Raw genomic sequence first — 26,643 nt, forward strand, 5'->3', positions numbered from 1 at the left:
AACAATTGCTAACATTTGTTTTCTTTAATCAGATTCAATTTGATTCTTATTAAGACCATGTTTTAGAAAGCCCCCAATGGCCCTCATAATAGTGGGAAGTTTCAGAAACAAAGGCCAATATTATGAACACATTAATATATAACCCAGGTGTCATGGAAGTGCTCTCAAATAGGAAATGTGGAAGACATTAGTTGCCTGCATCCAAAGTCAGAGACTTATTTTCTTAATTTGCTTTCTGTGCCTCCACAATGGTCTTTTTCCTTAGCTTTGGAAAGAAATTATAACAGCCAGCTAACTTTATTGGGTAACATGCATCAAGCCCCACAGCAGAGGTTAGATATGCATTACCTTGTTTGCATAACAACCTTATGAGGAAGGTACCAAATAAAATATGGGTATAAAAGACCTCCATAGTTAAGGAATGAGGAAATGATAATGCAAGTCTCTTTTCATACAACATAGTGGTCCTAAAACGTATGTATTTCTTTGCATCTTTTAAAATGCAGCATAAATGGGGTATTCTAATATCATTTTGTTTTTCTTTAGGTTTCTCTTTTGTACATTTTAATAAGTTTAAAATATATAAAGTGGCCAGGCATGGTGGCTCACGCCTGTAATCCCAGCACTTTGGGAGGCTGAGGCGGGCACCTGAGGTCAGGAGTTCGAGACTAGCCTGGCCAACATGGTGAAACCCCATCTCTACTAAAAGTACAAAAATTAACCGGGCATGGTGGTGGATGCCTGTAATCCCAGCTACTCAGGAGGCTGAGGCGGGAGAATTGCTTGAACCCAGGAGGCGGAGGTTGCAGTGAACTGAGATCACACCACTGCACTCCAGCCTAGGCGACGAGAGTGAGACTCCATCTGAAAGAAAAGAAAAGAAAAAAACGAAAAAGAAAAGAGAAAGATTTATATTTGCTTGCAGTGAAAATAAATGCAGAATTCTCCACAGTGAAAAGTTAAAGTTCTTCTCTAACTTCTTCCCTCAGCCTCTGCCCCTCCTCTCAAGATAAGTTACAACCCTCCAAAAATATATTGTTCAGTGAAACCACGATGGTATAGAATAGAAGTCTACAGTTAGTCTACGATGTGTTGTTGACAGCTGCGTCTAACATTCTTTTTAAAGATTGCATAGTATTTCATTATGCAGGATACCATAATGGCCGTTTCCTTTCTGATGGACATTTAGGCCAAGTTTAGTGTTTTCCTTTGTGAAAAGTGCTGAAATGAACATTCTTGTCTTTCCTGTGTCTTTGTGTCCTTTTGTGAGTAAATTAAGCACAACTTCTTAGAAATGAAACTGCTGGGTCAATTGTATATGTATCCTAAATTTTGTCAAATTCTTTTTTTAACAGCTTACACCAAATTATATTCCCACATTGGTTATAGCAATTTTCAATATTATGAGTTTTGGCTTGTATTTTAAATATCTTCATTTTCCTTTGAGATGTTCACATAGCTCCCAACTGGAAAACTGTACCCATACCCTGCCACCATCTCCACCAAGAACCCTCTTGCTCTATGCATATCATATTTGTATAACAGTATTACCAAGTATAATAGTGCTTTCTGAATATCCCTTTCTTTCCTCCTTTATGTAAAATATGTACAATCTGATGATATTATTTGCTAAATACATAAATGTATTTACAGATGGCTTTCTAAAGACTAAGTGATATAATCCAAACTTTAGAAAATCAGATTTTGCTCACAAGGGCTTTGGAAAGTGCCTTTTCAGGATCGTAATTAAACTTAGCTAATTGTAATTCCAAGATTGATGCAAGAAGGCAAAAGGTTCAAGAATGAAGTCAATTTTTCCTGAGGTTAGGAATAAATCTGTAAATTCTGGTTATATGAATCGCTAAAGAATTATTGCGCAGGGATCAATAAATCACTTCTAAAGCAGTGTTAGAAGGCTGTTCCACCTCCTCAGTATACTAGTTATTAGGCTCAAGAGTGTTGGGCAAACTGGTTCTTTTAGCTTTTAACATTGCAGTAAATGGCTTGGCAACAGATTTAACATTTTCTTTGTAACATCCAAGGTTAGCTCTTTTTTTCCCTTAAGATCTGGAATGTTCCCAACACAAAGAAATGATAAATGTTTGAGGTGAGGAACATTCCGGTCACTCTAACTGGATCACTACCTGTCACAAACATGCATCAAAATAACGCATACACCCTAGAAGTGTGAACAGTCACCATGTATCAATTAAACAAACAAAAAAGCCCAGCCCGACCTTGGACCAATTAAAACAGAATCTCTGAAGATGGAACTCTTTTTTTTTCCCCCCCCGCAAGGTTAGCTCTTTAGTCACTGGCCAGAAAACCTCTAATCCCAGCAGAATTTTAGAGCTATTAAGTACTTTAGTTCTTAGCCACTTAGAAATCATAATGACATAATGATGCTTTACAAGAAGAAGAGGTAGGGGAGGAGGGAAGAATTTCTACTCCTCCTCAGTGACATGAGAGTAAAGAAGAAAAATGAGAGGTTATAACCATGAATATCGGCATGTTATGTTTACTTGAACAAAAATGCAAATTTTATCTCTTATTGAAAATAATTGTTTTTGAACAAAAGTGAATAGCTAAAAATAGTGATTCTGTACAACCAACTGAGGGACTGGTTTTCCTTTAGTTTTTTTGTATTTGTTTGTTTGCTTTGTTTTTGTTTCGGCTTCTCAACACTAAGCATAGCTGGTGGGGCAGAGGCAGATTCAACACTCCACACCCTCTTAGGAGGGTAGGCTCTGAGGGTTAAAATGTTGAGGGGCAGATGTCGCTTGTGAAGCGTCACATACCGCGTGACCATGGCAGAGAGTTCCTTGAGCAGTGAAAAGCACTTTCCTTTCCCAACAGATAGTCTTATGTGTGCACCAATCCCAAGCAGAAATCATGATTTTCTTTACTCTATAGGTGATAAGCATGAGATTCTTCCCCAAGAAGAATGCTGAAAAATCAGAAAGGATATAAAAATGGAGGAAAGGGTGGGATATTCAGGAAACTACCAAAATATGTACATGTGAAAATAAATTTCATGAAACTGATTCTTTGGTTAAATAATAGCGTTTTAAAAATCTCTTCAAAGCTCTCAAATGGGCCTTTGAAAAATTAAATTACACCACATTGGATCTGAATTTAGCATGTAATTTTCTAACACATTTTTATTTTTTTATTTTTTATATGTTTTTAATTATACTTTAAGTTCTAGGGTACATGTGCACAATGTGCAGGTTAACACAAACATTTTAAAGTTAGAGGTTCTACGTCAATGAAATAAGGCTAAAACATGAACCTTGGGAAGAAACATTGGAAACTTTAGTACAAAGGAAGTTACGAATGAATATGATTAAGTTTAGAAAAGCTTTCCTAGGAGAGGAAATGTCAGATGTTGATTCAGGTTTTTGTTCAAAGAATGAAAGCATTATTTAAAATATATTTTGTGATGCAAACAGGGGAACATCATAGTATTTTTGTGTGTGTGTGCTGAATCTAAGCTCCATTTTACAGCTAGTGTGTCCCCAATAAACCATCCTAATTAGAAAGCCCCTGGAAATCTCCAGCATTATCTTAATTAAATTAGCCTAATCTAATAAATGCATCATAATTAAGAGGACTGTGCCATTCTTTAGTATTCAGCACACCAGGCATTAGATGATTTGTCCCACTTTCAGCCATCAGTTGTCATGCTTGCTAAAAGAAAAGAAAAATGATAGCACCAGTCATTGTAGTCCCTCAAGGAATCATCCATCTAGTTCTTGAATTTTCTTTACAACACCTCTGTCAATTATTTCTTCCTCTTCAGAGCATCTAGTGACAGGGAACTCACTAAGCCATTTTGATCTATTTCATCTTTGAACATATGGAATAATTTTAACCATAAGAAACCTCAGGGAATTTTTTTTAATTCCTTCAACATAGACCTAACATAGTACCCAGACAACTATTTTTAAGTCCAATTTCAAACAACCTGGAAAAACAGCGGATCAATGGAACACTAAAGGCTATAGGGAGACTATGATCATTCTTGCCCAAAGGAATTGCAAAAAGGCAGGTGTGTAAATAGTATTTACATATAGGATGGACCTCTCCACCTTTTTCTAGTACAGATTAATTTTTAGTTTTCCCACCATCATAAATTGCCAGAATGGTAAGGTAGTGGGGAAACACTTTCTCACAATGTACACAGACTTGAAAGCTGTTGACCTGTCCTCCTTATCACAGACAGTTCTTGGCAACCCCAAGGAGAGATATGGCTGAGGCAGAGATCACATTATCTAGCTCTTCGGCTATACACATATTGGGCTCTGATAATTAGAACATTGATCCACAAGACAACCTTTGAGTATGCTGTTCTTTTCCTTCACAGCAAACACGTATAGTCATTATCGTTTCTTTCTTTTTTGAGACAGAGTCTCATCTGGAGACTCCCAGGCTGGAGTGCAGCTCGCTGCAACCTCTGCCTCCCGGGTTCACACCATTCTCCTGCCTCAGCCTCCCGAGTAGCTGGGACTACAGGCACCCGCCACCATGCCCAGCTAATTTTTCATATTTTTAGTAGAGACAGGGTTTCACCATGTTAGCCAGGATGGTCTCGATCTCCTGACCTCATGATCCGCCCACCTCGACCTCCCAAAGTGTTGAGATTACAGGCATGAGATCAGTTATTTTTTTTTTAAGACACAGAGTCTCACTATGTTGCCCAGGCTGGCTTCAAACTCCTGGGCTCAAGCAATCCTTCAACCTCAGCCTTCTAAGTAGCTGGGACTACACATGGCTCATCAGTGATATTTTTAAACACAAAAATACACATTTTTATTTGCTTATGCAAACAAAGGAACTATTATAATTTCCTGCAACTAGTAAATATCATCTGATAAATCCTTTTTTTCTAATTCCACCTCTTCCCCACCACACCATGTAATAGCTTTAGAGTTGTTTTTTTTGGGGAGGAGGGAAGGGGTGTTATGTGTATTTTTTTGTCTTTTGCCAAGTCTCTAAGTGCCTCCGAAGCCAATTTTTAAAAGTTGTGCATTGTGAGATCACAGTTGCTTTGGGGCATACAGGATATAAGCACAAAATGATGGACTGTAGCCAGGTAGTGAGGCTCTAATTGTGTCAGAAAGAAGAACATTTTCATCATGACATAACGAAAACTATATTTTTCAAAGAAAAAGATCTAAATCTGTACCAAGTGATAACATTAGTTTTCCTACTTTTAAAAACAAAATCTAGTCTATTATTAATAGAATGAAATGTCAGCCTTAGGCAATTTGCTGCGAAAAACCAACTGAAATGAAACATGGCATTTTATTCGTTATTCAAATGGCCAAATAAAACAAGGTGTAATTAGTCCTGACTTCCTGTTCTTGCTCACACACCTGAGGCCCCTCCCCGCTCTGCTGCAGCTCTGCATACCCAGGCTCTCAGGGGAAGCAGCGGAGGCAGCCTTCTTGGACAACAGCTCACTTGTCTACACAGTCAAAAGTATGTATTTGATCAAAATGGTTGGGAGGAGGACAGGTGTTACTTAGAGAATTACCTGTGTAACTAGAACAAGAAAAGGAGGCAGCATTTGCAGAATGTTTGCAAATCTTTCAGGAACTTGATTCAAGGAGTGTGTCAGATGTTAAATCCAGGCATATATGTATATGGCTACTTGTGTGTGTGTGTGTGTGTGTGTGTAATAGTGTAATTTCACTTTTTTAAAAAATGAAGACATTCACAATTTTAGCCAGAATAGTTGGTGCAAGGTCCATAAGTGCTACCTGCTAAGAATATAATTCCTTCTACCTCTAATGTTTCATTATCAAATTAAAACAGTTCTCTCCTCAGTGGATACTTCATTTATCATAGCTCTCCTTGGAAAGCTGACCTCTAAACATGAACTTCTAGAAGGAACACAGAATAAGAACAAGGGAAAAGCATTCGGGAAGGAGGGTGGCTTTGAAAGGAGTTAGCTGGGAAAACCCTTGAAAAAGAAAGTGAATCCATTTCTGTACATACAATTATTGACTGACAGGGCAGTTTACAGTTTTAACTTCGTGTGCACTCATGCCCTGTTTGAGATGCCTGTTTTGTGGTTCCACAGAGACCACACTAGCCACATTTGAACACCATTAGATTAGACTAGAGCCAGAACTCTGCAAAGGGAGGCTCTTCCTCAGCCTCTGACAGAATCACCACCAAATCTGGCTGTCCTCCTTGCCCTGAGCAATTGAACTTGGCTCTGTGGAGGGAGCCTCAACCAACTGAAGCATCATTTGGAGAACAGATGAAAAATAAAGAAGCGAAGCCTTTTGAATTCTAAAGTTTTAGCTTTTTCCAAAAGTAAGGCATTTTCCTCTCATTCTCAATCTCTTCTTCCATTCAGTTTTCTCCTCCCATATTCTTAGTCGTGATTACATAGATTAAGGCAAGGAACTGGGGGTTTCACTAATGAACTCGGGGAAATTTTGAGGGACATCTCCTGTCCTTTGACTTTGGGGAAAGTTCTTCCGTTGCTAAGGAAAAAAGTTGTATTGGATGTAATTGTTTGTTAAATGCAAAGAACTAACTGCTGGGCATTCTAGGAGTCCGTACATGAACTGTTTTACGTGGGTTTCTGCAATTCCATAGAGTCGAAGACACCAATAGGAGCTGTGGCCCCTTTGCCTAGTTTGACTTTAGTCCTTTGGAGTTTCATAATTCTGAGGGGATCATTGTATTTCAGTGGACAGGTTCCAAATGCACAGAAGACTGACAGCATTGTCTGATAAAGCATCTCCCATTTTATCCCATTTGGAATGTAATCCAAGTTACAACAATAGCTAATAATTACCTGCCGTAATTGTAGCAACAGAATAGCTGAATGTGCACCTCTAGCTGATTTATGTATGCAATTTCTCATTCTCAGCTCTCTATAATCCATTCTCCCCCCCCCCCCCACCACCCACCCCCAACGCTTTGAAGCCTTGAAAGCATTCAATACAAATTTTCACAATGTAGGTAACTTTGAAGTGTGGCTTGTCAGGTCATGCTGACTTATTTTTGTACTTGCTTAGAGAATTGGTGAGGATGAATCTATTTTTTTAGCTAACAAGTGTAACTTGAGAATTTGTGAATGAGTGACAGATGGGGTGGGAACCTTTTTTTCCTTCACATATTGTGAAATGTACTCCTGTCTACTCATGGGAATGAGTCACATTTGCAAAAAGCCATAGTATTCACTAGTGCCAAAACAACATTTTTTAGTTGCTCTTGCAATGAGCTGTAAGTAGGACAACTGCCCATCCTAGTTTACCCGAAACAGTTATTGTTTATTCCTATAATTATCAATGGTTACCTATTTATTTCATCCTCAGAAATGTCCCGGCTTGGGCAATATATGTTTACCCTGCATATCCAGATTGTGGGGGGAAATCCAGTATTTTCATGTGCCATGCCCAAATGGCAGCTTATTTAAAAAAACAGAAAATTCTTGGAATTAATGGTCAAGGATACGTGAGAGATTAGAAATCAACATTTCACATTAATTCCTGTGTAAGAAAATTATACGTAAACATAGACTGTTAAAACAGGCATAGCAAATATGTTTCAACTCAGGGGCCAACACTAATTGGTTGGTAGTGGCTGCCCCTAGCATCACTGGAGAAGGACTCTGAAACCGAGTTGGGGATCAATGGGATATAGGGCTTGCCGTATTACTGATGTCTGCCATAAGCTCTGGAAAAGCTACTTGTAAAATGTATGCTAGGTATTAAATGTCACCACCATAGAGCCAGATGAGGTTTTAGTGATAATCCAACCCAGTGTTTTCAAAATGTGTTCCCAGAATACTGATCCTTCAACATGATTCACAGAACACATGTTCCATGGTCCAGTAAGATTGAGAATGATGCCTGCCATATTTCTCTCTCAGAAATTCAGTGTATATTGGCACAGAGCTCTAAAAAGTTCTGTTTAACTTTCTGACAGATGTTTAACTTTGTTTAACCCAGTGCTTGGTAAACCTATTTGGCCACAGAAACCTTTTCAATGTTATCTGTCAACTTGCTACAGAACTAGTTTCTTGGTACACATTTGAGGAAACTGTAGTCTTAGCCCATTCCTTGCATTTCACGAATAAGGAAACTATAACCCCAAATGAGAGACTGACTGGACCACAGTCAACTTAGTTGATCTATGGACCAGGCAAAACTGGAACTCAGTGATATAGGAGTTAAGAAGAAATTATTTAGGCAGATAGTGAGGGTATAGGAGTCCTTGGTAAGGTTTTCCTTTTAATGAAAAGCAGCCCCAAAATTATACTAATGAGCAGCCTGTAAAATTGAGCTGCAGACACAGACAAGCAAGCGGGAAGCTTGCATGGGTGAATGCTAGCAGTTGTGCCAATAGGAACAGGCACCTGAGACTAGGCATGTTCAAAATGGCAGCTCCACCTTCCCTTTTCTTTGCCAGCCACATGTACAGTAAGGGGCAGACGACATGGGCTAGCCAAGTGGAAAGCCCATTTGCATAATAGGATTAGGGTGGGGTGGCCAGCCTTCCCAAAACGTCACACCTGGTCCAACCAATCTGTGGGCCCTATGTAAATCAGACACCGCCACCTCAAACCTGCCTATAAAATCCAGTGCACTCCCATTCAGGAGCCCCTCTGTCTCAAAAAAAGAGAGGGAGCTGTTCTCCTTTATCTTTGTTTTGCCTATTAAACCTTTGCTTCTAAACCCACTCCTTGTGTGTGTCCATGTCCTTCATCTTTTTGGTGCAAAACGACGACGAACCCCGGGTATTTACCCCAGACAATGAGGCTGCTTCATCAGAACTGCTGACTCCAAGTCCTAGGTCCTTTCCACTGCATCAACAATGAGGAAAATATTAGAAGCAATCTAAGATTTTAATAGCTTCTGGCAGCACAGATATTTAGTAGATTTTACTTATCTATTTTTATAGGTTTTGGTTTTTTGTTGTTAGTGGTGGGTTTTTATTTGTTTTTTTTTTTTTTTTTTGTGATGAGATCTTGCTTTGTCACTCAGGCTAGAGTGCAGTGGCACAATCATAGCTCACTGCTGCCTCGAATTCCTGGGCTCAAGTGATCCTCCCACCTCAGCCTCCTGAGTACCTGGGACTACAGACACGTGCCACCATGCCCAGTTAGTTTTCAAAATTTTTTTGTAGAGACAGGGTCTTGTCATCTTGCCCGGACTGGTCTCTAACTCTTGGGCTGAAGTGATCCTTCCACCTTGGCCTCCTAAAGTGCTGGGATTATAGGCGTGAGCCGCCATGCCCAGCCTGTATTTGTTTTTAAAAGATGGTAAATAAATATCTGTATATTCCTAGTGTCAGACACTAAGATACCTCTCATGGTCAAAAAGAAAAAAAAAAGGCAAGATAAAATCATTTTTGTAGTTAAGTTTTATCTGGGCTGGTCCATCCTTCTATTTTATCCTTTTTCCTTAGGAGATAAAGTGGTTATTTGAGGAAAGACTTGCTAGACATGAATCTGGTTTTGGTTCAAATTCTATTTTATTATTTCCTGGGCTTTGAATTTCAAAAAGCCAATCTATTTATTGGTCTCTTTGGGGCCATAAGGTTAAAGTACATCTGTTGTCCACACAAATTTAGCTATTGGCCTTCGAGCTAAGCACTCATGAAATTATAGCCATAGTAAATTTAGACAACGATTAATTTCACTTCGGTCTGCCTATAAATCCACATGACAGAATAAACATAGTGTGTCATGTGGTTAATGTGAACACATGTAAAAAATGAAGAAATCTTTGGTGACCAGACAAAAACTACTCCATAAAAATTAATTAGTGTTTCATTGTGGATGTATGAAATGCAATACTTATAGATGGCCTGACTTGGAGCTTAGGCAGCAACAAAACTTATCTTGGGCATCACTTTCAAATTTCGTTTTGGTGGTTCTCCAGTTTGTGGCAGACCACTGCCATTCCTTTGAGGAAAAGGAACACCTGGAAAGTATAACCATTGCTGAAGCACTTATCTCTCTGGGGTTTTTTCCTACCCTTTATTTTCATTATTATACCATTACAGAAACTGGTTGCTTCAGTTTTCTTCAAGTATGGACTTCATGAAGCCATGTGGTTGCATGTGCTTTGGGAGGAGGAGGCAGCTGGGGGTTAAATTTGCCATCCTGAAATCACCCGTGACATCCCTTTGAAGATACATTTTGTCAGGAAGCACAAATCAGTGAAGTTGTGAGGAAGAAATGGAGAGACATCTTTCAACATAACCTTGTTTCCCCTTGAGCATAAAGGAATTGATTTAAAGGAGAAAATAAAGACTCAACAGTTTTTAAAGGCTTTATTTAATAAGCACCTGATTGTTTCCATTAACTGGCTTTTAACATTTACCATTTTGCTTAGCAAAGTTGGAGAACATTAGCCAAGATTCACTGATGAAACTTTATAAGTGTTATAAGTCAGATTTGTTTCATTTTAAAAGCCACATGTTTAAAATACAGTGCACAGCGAATTTTCATGATACATAGTTGTGGTTCAATAAAATAAAGATAGCCAAAAGAAACTGTCACTCATAAAATCTATATTTCCTGCTAAGTGTTAGTATTAAAATAGATACTGCTAGTCAACTTGTAAGCCAAGCAATGCCATATGTGATTTTTTAACATAAGCTATTTGTAGTCTATACTAGAAAGTGTATCTTAGACTTTGCAGTGATTTGTTGGTTCCTTTCATTAATCATGAATTTATTATCATAAAAATCAACACTCAAGACCCTATCTTGGAGAATCGGAGTGTTCTGAGCATTCCCAGATGTGTACTGCAGCTCCAGTATACAGTTCAGAGCCCCACTGCCAGTTGCCAGGATCACAAGAGAAAGATATTACTAGGCCACGTCAGGGAGGTGAATTTTTAAATGTTCTTACACCACCCAAGAATGGAAGTGACTGGTGGTTTTCAAGGACAGCCATTTGGTCTGAAGCAGCTGCAGCCCCTTGATTTTAATTATCCTCCTGACCCTTTGATCCCTAACCAAAAAGGCCCTAGGACTGTGGACAGATGCAGCCACTCTCCTTTAACAACTGGACTCAGACCAAGTCAGCAGTCACATTTAACCTCACCTTGAAATGTAGAAAGTGAACAATTACATATTGAACATTTTCATGTAAAACATCTTCTTGAATTTCAATCCAGCCACATCCTGCTAGTGCGATAATGTGATCCTTGAATTTTTGGCACCATCTCATTTTTAAGCTGGAATGTTTGGAAAATCCTTATGGGGAGGGAGGAATCATTATGCAACAACAACAATACACACACACACACACATATGTATGTGTATGTATACATATTTATAAAAAACAATTTCAAAATCCCAGCACAGAATAGTATAAAGAAATATGCCATCTTACAGAACTATAATGTTACAATCCTTTTTCCTTTTATGTGCTATAATCCTTTATGAACAAGGAAAATTCAAGACTGGGGAATATTATCTCCTCTCCAACAAATTGATTTCAACTTGAGTATTATATCCAAAGAAACTTAATCTGTAAGTATGAAGCTATACCCAACTTTGAAAGATTTTTGAAGCAGTACAAATTTCTTTCTTCTTCTTTTTTTTTTTTTTTTCCTTTTCTTTGAGACAGAGTCTCGCTCTGTCACCCAGGCTGGAGTGCAGTGGCACGATCTTGACTCACTGCAACCTCCACCTCCCGGGTTCACGCCATTCTCCTGCCTCAGCCTCCTGAGTAGCTGGGACTATAGGCATGCACCACCATGCCCGGCTAATTTTTGTACTTTTAGTAGAGACGGGGTTTCACCATGCTGGCCAGGCTGGTCTTGCTTGAACTCCTGACCTCGTGATCTGCCCGCCTTGGCCTCCCAAAGTGCTGGGATTACAGGCGTGAGCCACCATGCCTGGCACAATACAGGTTTCTATGTGATGGAAAAATCTAAGCTCATTAAGTAAAATATAGTCATTGTATTTCCTTATGTCTACAATTGGATTTTCTTCTCCGTTAGCCCCTGCTACTAGTCTCATGAACTAAGAAACCTGGCTTAGCTGACATCTATGCTTCCAGTCGATTCCTGCATTGCGGTTGAAGTGAAAAAAGCCCCTTGATGAATGAATGAATGATTGATGAATGAATGAATGAATGAGTATGACTACATCTTCTAATCCTTTTACATTTTATTTCCAATTAGTACAAGGTAATTTTCATATGCTGTTTATGGTCTTGAAATCTGACAGCCAGTCCCAACTGGTTTATTCTTATATTAGCAACTTAATTCTTTTGAAGGGGCATGTACCATGCCCACTAATTTTGCAAGGTTTGGCTCTCCAGCTTCCCTCAGCTCCTTGTCTGTGTGGCAATTACATAGCTATTTAACAGCTGCACTAGAAATTAAAGAGGAAGAATCAGTAGGCTTTGTTAAAACATGTGTCTATCCATAGATACATGTTTTGATGAAAGATGAAAGCCAAAAGCATTAAGGAAAATGAAATTTTGGAGACTACGTGGTTTTTATTGTTTGTGTTCTTATTTTTAATTGCTATAGATAAATGAGAGTTGCTGTATCTAAAAATATAATGACAACTACTTCACAAGGTACTTGTGAAAATAAAATAAGGTCATATTTGCATATAATATGCATTCAATAAATATTCTCTTTCCCTTAATTTGAATTTCTACAAGTCCTTAAGAATTGTCATTGTTCTCAAATATTGTATGATCTTTCCATCCTAATTATGAGATCATAATTACATCTTTTTATGATTTTATGGCAGAAAATAAAAAATGTGATTGAAGTTGAAATTTATCAGAAGTTCAGAATGGGAATGTAGATAATAAGATTTTAATTTTTTGATATGCTACCCAGATACTATTCACTAGATAAAAGCCTTCCAGGTATTCAAAATGGAATGAATAAATGTCCGAGGGGGTTCTCAAGTCAAATTTTACTTGAGTGGATTCTCTCTTAGCCACATTCCACCCACACTCCTCTCTCAGTCAAACCCCTCTCCACTCTTAGCCCACAGCAATTAAACAGGGCTTTCAGGATCTGGAGGAAAGTGAGAATGTATCCCCTAGAAAGAGATCAAATTGAGGATGGCAAATGTGTTTCATTTCAACCTTCAACTTTAGTTGCTTTGTAGCCTTAAACAGCTGTGCTGAGGATTCTCAGACATTCCGTCTCACTAGCAAAGAACATTCTGATGAGTGAGTGACGTCTGCCACAGGAAGAAGGGGGATAGTGTCCTTGCCTGTGCCATGCATTTACCAAACCTATACTTCATCCTATTTTGTATGTTTCACAGTTTAGCTTGTCACCCTGGTATCTCTTTCCCTAAATGACACCAGCAACAAGAATTTAATGTGAGCGAAATTTCAAGAGGTCAAAATTTAACCAACAGATCTCCTCCCATTTACCTCTTTAGAGAATAGTAAATGTTTTGAGTTCTTTGCCAGGAAGCTGGTGGAATTATGACCTTTGAGAAACTGAACTAAACAAACATGACTGTAGCACACCCATCTCGTCCAATGTGTGGTGCCAAAACTTCAAAACTCTAAGATTCTGTTAGTTTAGACAAGAAGGTGATGTGTCTTTAATCAGCTACATAAAGAGTGGATGAGGCAGATTTCCTTTTCTCATATATGCACTAACTAGATTATTTTCAGTTTAGTTTTATGCTTTTTAAATGCACTTCAGTTTGAGTTGGTGAAAGTCTATAAGCCTCTCTCCATATATATTTTAAAGCACAAACTGTGGCCTATATTAAACTATTTGTTCAGTCCTTTCTTCATCTGTAAGCATATTCTTCTTTGATAAGCTCAATGGCAATGTGCCCTGTTTGAAAATGTAGGTTTGACTGCTATTCGGATGTGGTGAGGTCAACAGATTAGGAGATGACTGTCATTGGAAAGATACTAAATAGTTTGTTATTCATAGTTCCCAAGAGGAGGGGGCATGCCACACCACAGGGGACTGCAGGGGACGTGCCAGGGTCAGTCAGAAGGCCAAGGAGCAAGGGGGAAATGTGGACAGGAGCCTTTGCCTAAGAACCCACAGGAAAGGGATAGGTGAGGCAAGATACGCAGGGTTAGAACTGCCTGTTTTGAGTAATTTCAGTGGGTTCTCAAGCACAGGGGCTGTTTCTGGTTGTCTGGTATCTGGCCCTGGGTTGATGTGGGGAGGGAAGTTGTGGCCCTGAGTATGAGAGCCCAATAGAGGGGGTGCAGAGTGTGTGGGCTCTGGACTGGTTAGTTTGCATATGGAGGGCACGCTCCCAGGAGGGTCTTTAACACCTCTAGGAACTGGCTAACCCTGGGATGGGCAGTCCCTGCAGGGTCAGCAATGTCCTAGATGCAAAATTGAATGCATGCAAAATTATGTTCTTTTTGTATGTTTCTTTCTGTACTCAAAAATAATTAACCTCATTCATTTGATAATTGATCATTTGTCCCTTTCTGATATCGTCTGTATTGTTTCCTCATGCCATTATTTGATATCAAATGCATTTATGCCAGTTTCCCCAACTAGAAATCAACTACTAGTTGATTGTTTAAAAAAAATGCAATTTTTAACTTTTAAAATTGATCCATAGAGTATTGAATATAGTTGATGCTTTAAAATATTTATTATCAGCCCCACATTACTTTAGAACATGCATCCGATGAAATAACAAATAGTGAAGAAATCTGTGCTCTAATAGATTTGTAAAATGCTACATACATATTACATCTCACTCCTTGATGTTTGCAATTCACATTTCCTTATTTAAGGCCCTGGGAAGGCCTGCAGCAAAGAAATTTGTTTAACGTTGTCTCAATCCAGCCATTTACTAAACTTATTTGACCATGAAATTTTTTCTCATTGAGTACCTGCTAACAACCCATGAATATGTTGCAGAATGCTTTTCTGTCCTGTTTCTTCCATGGAATTTGTACTTTAAAAAAATAAATTAAGACTGATTATAAACTGAGTGATAATGATAAGTTTAAGGCTAAAGAAAAGAATCAGTAAGTGCTATAAAGTGCTTGAAATATACCTTAATACTGGCAGGAAAGTTAAGACAATGAATGCATTTTCTGCCTCAGTCTAACTCATCTATTTAGTCATCTGAAATGGTTCATTATGTAATAAAACTCTTCAGCAACTGCATATGGCAAAATGATTGGTGCTTGTAAACCACTAGGCTGACCTGTTTTTGCTTTTTAAATATGCATGTTTTTTGTTCTCCACCTCAGTGAATAAAATTGAAACAGCATCTCAGATTGTAATACATAGGAGAAATAATGCAGAGAAAAGAATAAATTTGCCCAGTAAGGTATAAGTAAAATAATTAGCATGAGCCATGCATATTGCTTTCAGGGAAAGCAACTGACAGCCAGGGAAAGTCAGTTGTTGATGTAAGTGCCTGTCAAGTCGCCAGTTCTATGTTGTTAAAATGTGGTAAGTTAGGGTGTGACCCAAGAGGTGGAGGAAAAAAAAAACCCCTGCAAATATTTGGATGGCAGGCTCTCCCTAAAAACAAAAAGGGCAGCATAGTTTCTGGCCAGTATTTAGATCAGTGTGTGTTTGATCTATGATTGGAATCATTTGCTCAATGGAACTAGCAATGGCAGAGCAAAGAGGCTCAACTGTGACTTTAGGAAAGTCATTTAGCCTTCCAGGGTTTTTTGTTAAATGGAAGAGTGTATTTTTAATGATTGTGTTAAAAAATATCTCACAAAATGATGTAGAAAATTCTTTGATGAAGGGTGCAAGTAATTAATGGCTTAGCTTACTTGGAATATACTAGGATACAATCATGTTTCTGAGATCACAGGCCCACACTGGACCTTTAAATGTATTGATGGATTTGGCACCTTGTCTTTATCACAACCATGGTACTTAACTTTCCATGTTATACTGAAATTAGCTCTTGATGGGCCTTTCTATCCTATTGGAATGTAAGTTTTTCCAGGGTAGAGGCCTGGTCTTATATTAACTTACTCTCTAGGTTCTAGCACAATGTTTGGCATATGAATGTATTAAGCATGCCTTTTAATTTTCAGTGTCTCTGCTGCTTTGGCATGCAAGGGACCAGAGGTACAATATACATTTTTAAAAAATGGTTGCTTGGGAGGTTGAGGCAGGAGAATGGCATGAACCCGGGAGGCGGAGCTTGCAGTGAGCTGAGATCGCGCCACTGCACCCCAGCCTGGGTGAGAGAGCGAGACTCCATCTCAAAAACAAACCAAAAAAATGGTTGCTATGTGAAACAAGTGAGCAACCTGGATGGAAAGCCAAGACTCTGTAAGGCGGGTCATTCTGGTCCAGAACTTATCAGACCAACACTTCTTAAAGTGCACATGATCACCTAGGGGATCTGAACTGATTCAGTAGATTTGGGGTGAAGATCAAGATACTGCACTTCTAACAAGCTTCCAGGTGATGCTGATGCTGCTGGCCTCAGGACCACACTTTGAGGAGCAAAAAGCAGGAGTGGGGAATCATTTTCTATAAAGATCCAGATACTAAATAACTGGGGCTTTGAGGGCCATATAATATGTTGCAACTACTACTTGACTCTGACTATAATGCAAAAGCAGACATAGACAACATGTAAATGAATGAGCATGGTTATGTTCCCCACCCCCCACCAAAAAAAAAACCTTATTTAAGGACTCCGAAATGTGAACTTTATGTCACAAAATACTCTTCTTCTTTTGATTTTTTTCAAACCTTTAAACGTACAAAAACCATTCTTAGCTCAAGGACCATATAAAAATAGGCGGTAGGCTTGCAGGCTATAAGTTCACTGAGTTAGAGGACAACATACTAGTCACTTAGGTAGTTGGCAAGGGTTTCCCTATGGAGTACATCTAACCAAAAGAAACGAATCCTTCTCTCTATGGAACCTCTGTTGCATTTTTTTATGCTTCATTTTCCCCCTGATAGGTGGTTTATATCTTTTTTATGGAATGTAGAAACACTCTAATTCACAGACAAACTCAACTAGTTTCAGAGTTTAGCAGGCGTTATTTTTTCTATTACCTGTAGTAGGTAATGCAGTTCCTCACACATAGAAGAAGCTCTGTTAGTGTATATTCATTTTATTTTAGTCTGTTGAAGACGCCTTTCGCTTGGTCTTAAGGAAGAATAGTTCCTAGATGGGATTAATGAAGAGGGTAAGGAGACAATTCCAAGGAGAAGAAAATGTGGGCACAGAAAAGTAGGCAGGTAATATTTGAGGGCTATGTAAGGAGCAGTAAGTTCATGCAAATATTCGACAGAAACAGAGGATTAGTATAAGAAAACGACAGGGCCAAGTTATATGAAAACCCACAGTGACAGATCTGAAGTTTAGAGAATGGTGTATGTAGGGAAAAACCTCAAGAGCATTAATCTGATGACAGAATATAGAAAGAATTTATAGTCTGCTGGTGATGGAGAGACCCATTAAAACACTAAAGCCACAGTTAATACTGATGGGTGAGGATCTGGACTATGGCTTTGGAAAGATAACAGAAAAAAAAGAAAGAGACTGGAGGATGACTCTGGGCTGGAAAGTTCTTCAAGACTTTATGACAACAAAGAAAACCATACAGTGCCCCAGAATCAAGAAATACTGTCCTGCTCCGTTGCCCCCAAAGTAATATGGTTTGCATTGCATAGAATGCTCAGTTGGCTGATTATTGTATGTTCTTTAATTCCCCAGGTCTTATCTCTTCTTTGGTGGGAATCACATATTTACTGTTTAGCATGGTTTCTGGGGTTGATACTCAGAGTATTAGCAAACTCATTTGCTTTATTAACTTTATTTTCAAATTAAATTAGACAAAAACCTGTATTATTCTACTCTAAATACAGAAAAAAAAAGTCTTCCGTGTCATATTTCACAAAAGGATGTGAAATCCAAGTAATTTTATAGGAAACTAGACTTAGAGAAAACCTCTAAGTGCTCATTAAGAGCTAAATGGACAATATTTTCCCGGAGAATTCAGTCCTTTTAGTTCTAAGTGGCAGATTTCTACACATTTCTTTAAAAATAAATCCCATTTGGGGTTTTTTTTAGGGCAGCTTTGGGCTTTGTTTTGTTTTGTTTGTATGTTTGTTTCTTGGTAAAATGTAAAGGCCACCAAATGTTACTGAGAATTTGAGGTGCTGGGGGAAGAGAGGAGAGAGAGTGAGAGAACCTGTGTTCAAGCAGTCTGGCAGCCTGAAATTTCCCACACGAAGGACCTGATTGTTTGGGAAAGGAAAAGTGCTGACCAGCAAGAATGAATTACAGCACAACTGCTGTATCTCTCCACATCTTGGAGGCCGAGGCGGTCTGCTAGAAAGTTTTGTAAATATCAGAAATGTGGAAGGCATTAAATCTGTTACTGCTCAGCTGATCAGAAGTCTTAAGGTCAACAAAAATATTGCTGCCTGTGATTTTTTAACATGATGATAAGTCTCTTTTCATATATTAAATATTTTAAGCATAATGTTTATATTTTCTATTTTTCTTTAGATGAGACTAATAGATAAAATTGTAATAAATGGAGGAGGTATTTGTTATAAAGCATTTTATAAGACACTGAGTTTCTGTTCCTTTTATAACTGAAATGGTCTTTCTGAGTTTGATAGCATCACTTGGGTTGATAAAATGTACAAGATGCTTTACAAAGAAAACCTATGGGAATTGTCTAGTCATTAATTTCACAGTCTAAATTGTAGAGTTTCCGTTAGTAACACTGACATTGATTTTTTTTTAAATCAAACAAACATCGTTTTGCATAGCAACCAGCCTTCACTTCTGCTTTATTGTTTTAAACATCACCATTTCCTTTCTTTCTCTCCTATCCTTTGACCTCCATTTGGCCTGCAGATGGTTCTGTGAAGGGAAAGAACTGCACAACACTCCGGATATTCAAATCCACTGTGAGGGAGGGGACCTCCATACCCTGATCATAGCAGAGGCCTTTGAGGACGACACAGGTCGCTACACCTGTCTGGCTACGAATCCCAGCGGCTCAGACACAACATCTGCTGAGGTGTTCATTGAAGGTAAGGAGGGGTGCCTGGTAATGGGGGATAAAGGGGTGTCAGTGGTCTAATGACTCCAGTATCTTGGGCATGCAAATGTGCCTTTCCAATGCAAACGGCACAATGGTGTTCTAATTCAAACTTCATTTCCCTGAAAACCTTTATAAATTGAACTGTTCCGACATTTAGGCACCCATCAACTATCTCTGATGTCAACATTTGTTCCTTTTAATGTAGAATGTTTCCACTCCATTAACTTGAATTATTTAAAATGTAAGGTATCCAAATTATTTTTGTCTTTCTCTAGTAAATGAAGCATAGAAACACAATTGAAATACCATATCAAGCAAAGTTAAACGATAAATGACTCAGGAAATCATTCATGAGAATTTTAAGTGATTGAATACTTTTTAATGTTCTCATTTTTACTAAATTCTAGAATTTTGTCTCTTTTGTTAAGACCCCATTATTCCTTCTAAATGTAGTATAAACTTGCAATCACTAGGTGAGAATATTCAAGAATCAATGTTGTATTAAAGAGGGGTACGCAGAGAATGGGCTATTTCTGTTGTTCTGTTCATTTTTGACAGGATTCAGTCTCCAGGGAGTTGAAAAACTTGATATCAAAGTATTATATTTTACATTTTTATTGTGTTTTGATCAATACCAATAATTTAGAATAGTTGGAAGTGTTTTAAGCACTGTAGTGTTTATACTATTCCTAAATCCATAAATTGATGAGTGCTCTGTTAATTGGTTGCTTTCAAAATAATGGTTAAAATATAGAAAGAATATTAAAATCCTTGAGGTCTGTACTTTTTTAAACTATTTAATAGCACCAATATCTTCATTATGTAGAGGTGAAGAAGGCAAGATGTGAGCCACCATTTATAGCTCCTTCAAGAACTGACCCACAATAATTAGCTTTAAAAGTAGGGCCAGGTGAGGTAGCTCATGCCTGTAATCCCAGCACTTTGGGAGCCCGAGGCAGGAGGATCGCTCGAGGCCAGGAGTTTGAGACCAGACTGGGCAACATACTGAGACCCTGTCTCAAAAAACAAAACAAAACAAAACAAAAAAACACTTTTTTAAAGTTAGGCTGGCCTGGTGGCGTGTACTTGTACTCCCAGCTATTCAGGAGGCTGAGGAGGTAAGGAGGGAGGATTGCTTGAGCCCATGAGGTCAAGGTTACATTGAGCTATGATGACACCACTGCCCTCCATCCTGGAAGACAGAGCAAGACCCCATCTCTTAAAAAAAGAGAAAAATTTAAAAATAAAAAGTAACGATTACTGATGACTAAAAGTATGTACCTTTACTTTCAGTGAAAGGATCCTCCACATTACCTTTGGTAGCAAACATCTTGGAGTGCCTCAAGGGACCTTGTCCTATTAATAAAAACAAACATTCTGTATGTAGTAACAACTAATACTTACATGACACTTACAAAATGCACACACACACACACACACACACACAATCATTTATACTTTGCTGTAGCCTACGAGGTATTATTAGTGTTCCTTTTTTATAACTGAGGCCCAGAGAGGTAGAAGAAACTTGTTCAAAGTCACACAAGAATTTGAACCAAGACAGTCTTGCTCCAGGGCCCATATTAACCACCCTATCATACTGATAGGTATTTCAAAATGCTGCATGAATGAAAAATGAATGATAAAAAGATGTTTAAAATTTCACTAATGAGTTAGCAGTATTATTCAGGGGTGGGTTATGTAGCAAACTTCTTAAGGCATCTTAGAATACAGTGAAGGAAACAAACTTCCATAAAAATCCTGTCTGCTAATGATGATCAGATGTGTCTCCAAGTTCAGATAGAGCACTTTTAAATGAAATTCTTTATTTGCTTGCAAGATTGCTAGAAATATGATAAATTTTGGGTTGTGCTGCTTTCATACTACAAATATTAAATGAAATCATATTAGATTTAAGTAAAAGCCTGTCAACTTAATTTAACCAACATTTATTAAGACCCTACCAAGTGCCACACAGTGCAGGTATAAATGTGGTTAAGAGACAATTCCTGATATCAAGGAGTTCTCAATCTAACAGCAGATAAACACATTTTTTTAAAAAAAGCCAGGCGCAATGGCTCACACCTGTAATCCCAGCACTTTCGGAGGCCAAGGAGGAGATCAAGATCAGCCTGGCCAACATGGTAAAACCCCATCTCTACTAAAAATACAAAAATTAGCCAGGCATGATGGCAGGCACCTGTAGTCCCAGCTACCCAGGAGACTGAGATCATGCCACTGCACTCCAGCCTGGGCAACAGAGCGAAGCTCAGTCTCAAAAAAAAGAAAAAAAAAAAACCAGAATGTAAAATGATAAAGTAATATAATAAGTGGTATAAGAGAAATCAAAAGCATTTTAAGAACTTATAAAAGTTAAATGCATGATATATAAGATATATATAAAATCATATATATACTATAAAATGAGATATTTCACTGCCTCTTGAAACCAGCTGCAGAATCCAACTGGGATAGACTCAAACTCTCACCATACTGATCTTTAACTTTTAATGTGGTTCTTCTGTATAAAAGCCTCTGAACTGCCAGTTCTCTTTTGCCAGTCCTTTCAAATCATCTGCCTGAGGTACTGAATATGAGAAAAGTATCCCTTTAGTTCTATATGCCACGTATCTTTCATGTTCGCGACTTCAACAGAGATAGTGGATTTCTTCCAGTGCCCAGCTTTCCATGTGACACTGCTGAACTTACTGAGACATCCGACACCATTGGGTACCTCTGACTATAGATAGATCGTACGTGACTTTAGATAAATTGAAGGGAGGGTAAGGAAGCTGGACATAGCAAGAATGAAGAGGTGTGAAGATTCAGTCTGCTAAGCCTAACATAAAGTGCTTTAGAAAACTGGCTCCTTGGCCTTGTGAAATATGAATAATTTTTTAAAAAACAAAAGATTTTAGTGTTTTAATCCCTAAGAACAGTTATGTGAAGTGGGAGAGAACCTCAGATAAATTCTTAGCCTCAACTTATGACTTAAAGTAAGAAATTTTTATATTTTACTTATTCTAGCACTAAATTAGACTCACCCATATTCCTATTGAATTGCTTCCTGAAGCATGTTATTACTACATCAGCTGTCGTTGGCAGCCTATCTATCAGAGGGTAGAAAGGTTTCTTTTTGAAATTAAAATCTCAGCAAAGCCATCTCTAAAAGTTTAACAACCTACAAATTAGAAACTTTCTAAATTCCACTGTCCCATGCGTCAAGTTTTAGAATGATACAAAAGAAATTACAGCTTAAGAACAGTGGCTAGCATTCATTTAGTGTCACCTAGGAGCCAAGCACTGTTCTTCATTTTTACAAAGATCACCTCATTTCATCCTCACAAATATCACACCATTTAAAATTTTCTTATTTTTTTAAATCGACAAATAATAATTGTACACATTCGTGGGGTATGTGGTTATGCTTTGATACATATTACGTATAGTGATCAGATCAGGGTAATTAGCATATCCATCATCTCAAACATTTATCATTTCTTTGTGTTGAGAACACTCAATATCCTCCTTCTAGCTACTTAAGACCATATAAGGTATTATTGTTAACTATAGTCATCCTATAGTGGTATGGAACATTAGAACGTATTCCTCTTAAACTTTTAGCTGTAATTTTGTATCCTTTAACAGTCTCTTCCCATTCCCCCCTTCTCCTTCCCCTTTCCAGCCCCTATTAGCCCCTGTTCTGCTTTTTTACTTCTGAGATTAACTTTTTTTTTTTTTTTTTGAGACGGAGTCTCGCTCTGTCGCCCAGGCTGGAGTGCAGTGGCGCGATCTTGGCTCACTGCAAGCTCTGCCTTCCGGGTTCACGCCATTCTCCTGCCTCAGCCTCCCGAGTAGCTGGGACTACAGGCGCCTGCCACCACGCCCGTCTAATTTTTTGTATTTTTAGTAGAGATGGGGTTTCGCCGTGTTAGCCAGGATGGTCTTGATCTCCTGACCTCGTCATCCGCCCGCCTCGGCCTCCCAAAGTGCTGGGATTACAGGCGTGAGCCACCGCGCCCGGCCAAGATTAACTTTTTTAACAGCAAGTTAAGCACCGAATGTTCTCACTCATATGTGAAAACTAAAAATCACCCTATTTTATAGTTGAAGAAACTGAAGTTTTAAAAGGCTAAGTAATGACCAAGATCACACATATACACACAGCACACACACATGCCTGGGAGTCAAGGATTCAAACCTAGGCAGTGTGCCTCCTGAATCTGCCCTCTACCCTACAGCATAAAATCCAAATAAACTCATCATCACTGGGGCAGCTACAGTTCCTTGCCTTCATCAGGCAACAGGATTTTGGATCTGAGCACAGCATTTTTCAGGGCATATAATTGAGCACTTTTCGGTCATTCTCAAGAATACAGTGAGTGACTACTGTAAGGGAGGCCGTGGTTCACCCTTGAGACACACAGCAGCGAACAAGCAGGCCTCTGCCGTCACTGCACGAACACTCCAGAAGGGAGGCAGAGTAACCCAGTAAACTCATAAGGCATTCCAGCAGCAGCAAGGGCTGTGAAAGAAATAAAGGTGGCTGATGGGATGCGGTGATCAGGAAGCCTGCTCCAAAGAGATGACATTTGGTCTCCGATGGGAGCCTGAGAAGGAGCCAGTAGGGAAGGCTGGGGAAAGAGTGCTCCAGACCAAGGGAACAAATGCCCTGGTGAGGACAGCCAGATGTGCCTAAGTTGCAGGAAGAAGTCCAGGGTAACTGGAACATCAGATGGAAGAGTTAGCTCAGAGGCTTGGGCCGCAGCCGGGGTATGCAGGACACAGGGCCTATAGTCACTGTTAGTTTGGCTAAATAAAATTGAAAATCATGGAGGGTTTAAACTGATTCATATTTTCTAACTGACTCTTTGGTTAGTAGAAGCCTATTGCAGCAGGACAGAGGAGAGATGCGGGTGCCTCAGGAGGATATGGCAGAGATGAGGGAGTGAGTCAGATTCGAGTTGGGTTCAGAGGCAGGTCCAAAACCCTGCAGTGGTTCCATGTGGAGGCGAGGGGAGGAAAGGAATCAGGGATGACTCTGTGGATTCAGCTATACTGTTTGTGAGGACAATGGTGCCAATCTCTGAAATGAGGAAGACGGAAAAGGAATAGGATTGGGGACAGAAGGAATTAAGTGCTGTCTTTTGAACATGCTGTGTGTGTGTGTGTGTGTGTGTGTCTGTGTGTGTGTATTTGGAGATGGAGTCTCGCTCTGTCACTCAGGCTACAGTGTAATGCCGCGATCTCGGCTCACTGCAACCTCCGCCTCTTGGGTTCAAGTGATTCTTTTGCCTCAGCCTCCCAAGTAGCTGGGGCTACAGTCACGAGCCACCATGCCCAGCTAATTTTTGTATTTTTAGTAAAGATGGGGTTTTGCCATGGTGGCCAGGCTGGTCTCAAACTCCTGACCTCAAGTGATCCGCCCACCTTGGCTTCCCAAAGTGCTAGAATTACAGGCATGAGCCACTGCGTCCAGCCTGAACATGCTGTGTTTGAAATCTCTATTTAGCTAGCCACGTGGATGTGTCAGGCCGGTAGTTGCAAATATAAACATAGATGTCTAGAGCACAGGGTGAGAATGCTGTATTCGGGGAGCATCAGGATATAGATGGTAACTAAAGCTGTGGGACTGGATACACCTCCAAACAGATCAGCTAGGGAGGAAGAGGGAATGGGGACGAGGAAGGGATCTGAATCTGAGCCTGGGATACTCCTGCCTGTTGAAAGAGGAGTTGCCAGCAAACAAGATAAGAAAGAAAAGCCCCCAGGGTGTGAGAGAAACCAGGCAGAATGGTGTAAGGGAAGGCAAGAGAAAGAGTTTCCAGAAGACAGGGCTGCAAGATGTGTCTGCTGCTGCTGAGAGCTCCAATCAGATGCGGGCCAGGAGAAATCCACTGGGGTCAGCAACAGTGGATGTTGTCAGTGATTTTAGCAAGAGGAGCTTGAGGAATCTGAACAGGGTTAAAGATCAAATGGTACTGGTTGAGAAAAGTTTGTGAAATATGGAAAGAGAAGCAGCAAATAACATACTAGTTGGAGAAGTTTTGCTTAACTGCCAACTAAGAGATAGGAGCTGGTATCTGGAATGGAGCATGGGGTCAAAAAGATGGTTTTTACAGTGTGTGTGTTTTCAGGCAGGATTTACTAGAATATGTTTATAGGCTGAAGAAGATAGTGCAAGAGAGAAAAATAGATCATGCAGGAGGGAGGAGAGTAAGATGGGGAAAGGAAATGGAATCTGTACTAGATGGTGAGAGGGTACCCTCAAGAACTAGCTGGCAGAGAGAGCTTCTCAAGAATTTCCTATGTAAATAGGAAAGATCCATGTAAACATGTAAAATAAATATAGACATCTCAAGTTCCCACCACTGCCTCCCCCTGTGATTGTAAAATGAATTACACAGACTGTCAAATGAATAGCTTTATGAGCTCCAAAGAGGGCAAGATGGTGGCCCTGAAATGTGGGATGAAGGAAGCTGGATTAAACCGGACCTTGTGGATAAAGAGGATTGGGGTCAGGAGGAGAGGAGGGCAGGGCAGCATTAAAAAGGTAGGGAAGAGAACCAGCGTGACACAGATTGGCAGGTCCTGTTAGACACAGGTTCTCAGTGCTACGAATAATCAGATAAAATGTGTGCCCCTTTGAAGTGACATTGTGAAGCGTGCTGTGATGTGAAATGTGGAATTGTTCCTGGTAATCACATAGGGTAAAGCCCTTGGTGCCAGGACCACTGCCATGCCTCTCTAGGCAGAGATTCCATTCACTGGGTTTTGAAAACTTTTGGAGAAAAGCTAAACCAGTTTAGCTTTGGCCATTCTTCGTGTTATCTATTTTAAAATAACCTTTCATGGTATTTTATGATGGCTCTATGCTTTGGTTTCTTCATCTGGAGAAAATCAGATTGTTGTAAGGGTTGAGTGGGTTAATCCACTGGGGTGGTGCCTAGCACACAGTGTAGGCCATTATTATTTTTAAATACCATATTTTTATTTTTAAAAAGCTAAAATGTACGGATAAAAAGAAGATATAAAAATCATGTCTAGGCCAGGCATGGTGGCTCATGCCTATAATCCCAGCACTTTGGGAGGCTGAGGCAGAAAAAATCACTTAGTCCAGGAGTTCAAGACCAGCTGGAGCAACATAGTGAGACCCCCACCTCTACAAAAAATAAAAAAAATAGCCAGGCATGGTGGTGCACACCTGTAGTCCCAGCTACTTGGAAGGCTGAGGTGGGAGGGTCACTTGAGCCCAGCAGGTCAAGGCAGAAGTAGCTGGGATGGCACCACCACACTCCAGCTTGGGTGACAGAGTGAGACCCTGTCTCAAAAACTAAAAATAAAAAAGCATGTCTAATTCTACTGCCTTATGACAGTCACTCTTAATATTTTTATCTTTCCAATTTTTTCCTACATGTGAGTACTTAAATTTTGCTGTATCTACTCTTTTGAACTTTTTTTTTTAATTTAACCTATTCTGTCACAGACATCTACCCATGTCATTAAACGTTCTTTAAAACCATTCTAATTCCTTTGTAGTTGTTCATCATTTATAAAGTTATGTGTCACTGACATTGCTTCAGTTACTCTGATCTGTAAATGATTCTTGCTGTATTGGTAATTATAGC

At 39.3% G+C, this 26,643-nt stretch overlaps 1 protein-coding gene across 1 annotated transcript in view; it reads left to right on the plus strand.

Annotated features, from left to right (window-relative positions):
• The window catches only part of PALLD (palladin, cytoskeletal associated protein), a 423,408-nt gene that overhangs the window by 139,014 nt on the left and 257,751 nt on the right, over window positions 1-26,643 (plus strand). The window contains exon 3 of the mRNA XM_063603981.1: window positions 18,826-19,004. Coding sequence (XP_063460051.1) covers window positions 18,826-19,004 — 179 coding nt within the window. The remainder of the gene's footprint in view (window positions 1-18,825; window positions 19,005-26,643) is intronic.

The sequence above is a fragment of the Pan paniscus genome, chromosome 3 (genome assembly GCF_029289425.2).
Source record: "Pan paniscus chromosome 3, NHGRI_mPanPan1-v2.0_pri, whole genome shotgun sequence".
In the NCBI taxonomy this organism is placed as follows: Eukaryota; Metazoa; Chordata; class Mammalia; order Primates; family Hominidae; genus Pan; species Pan paniscus.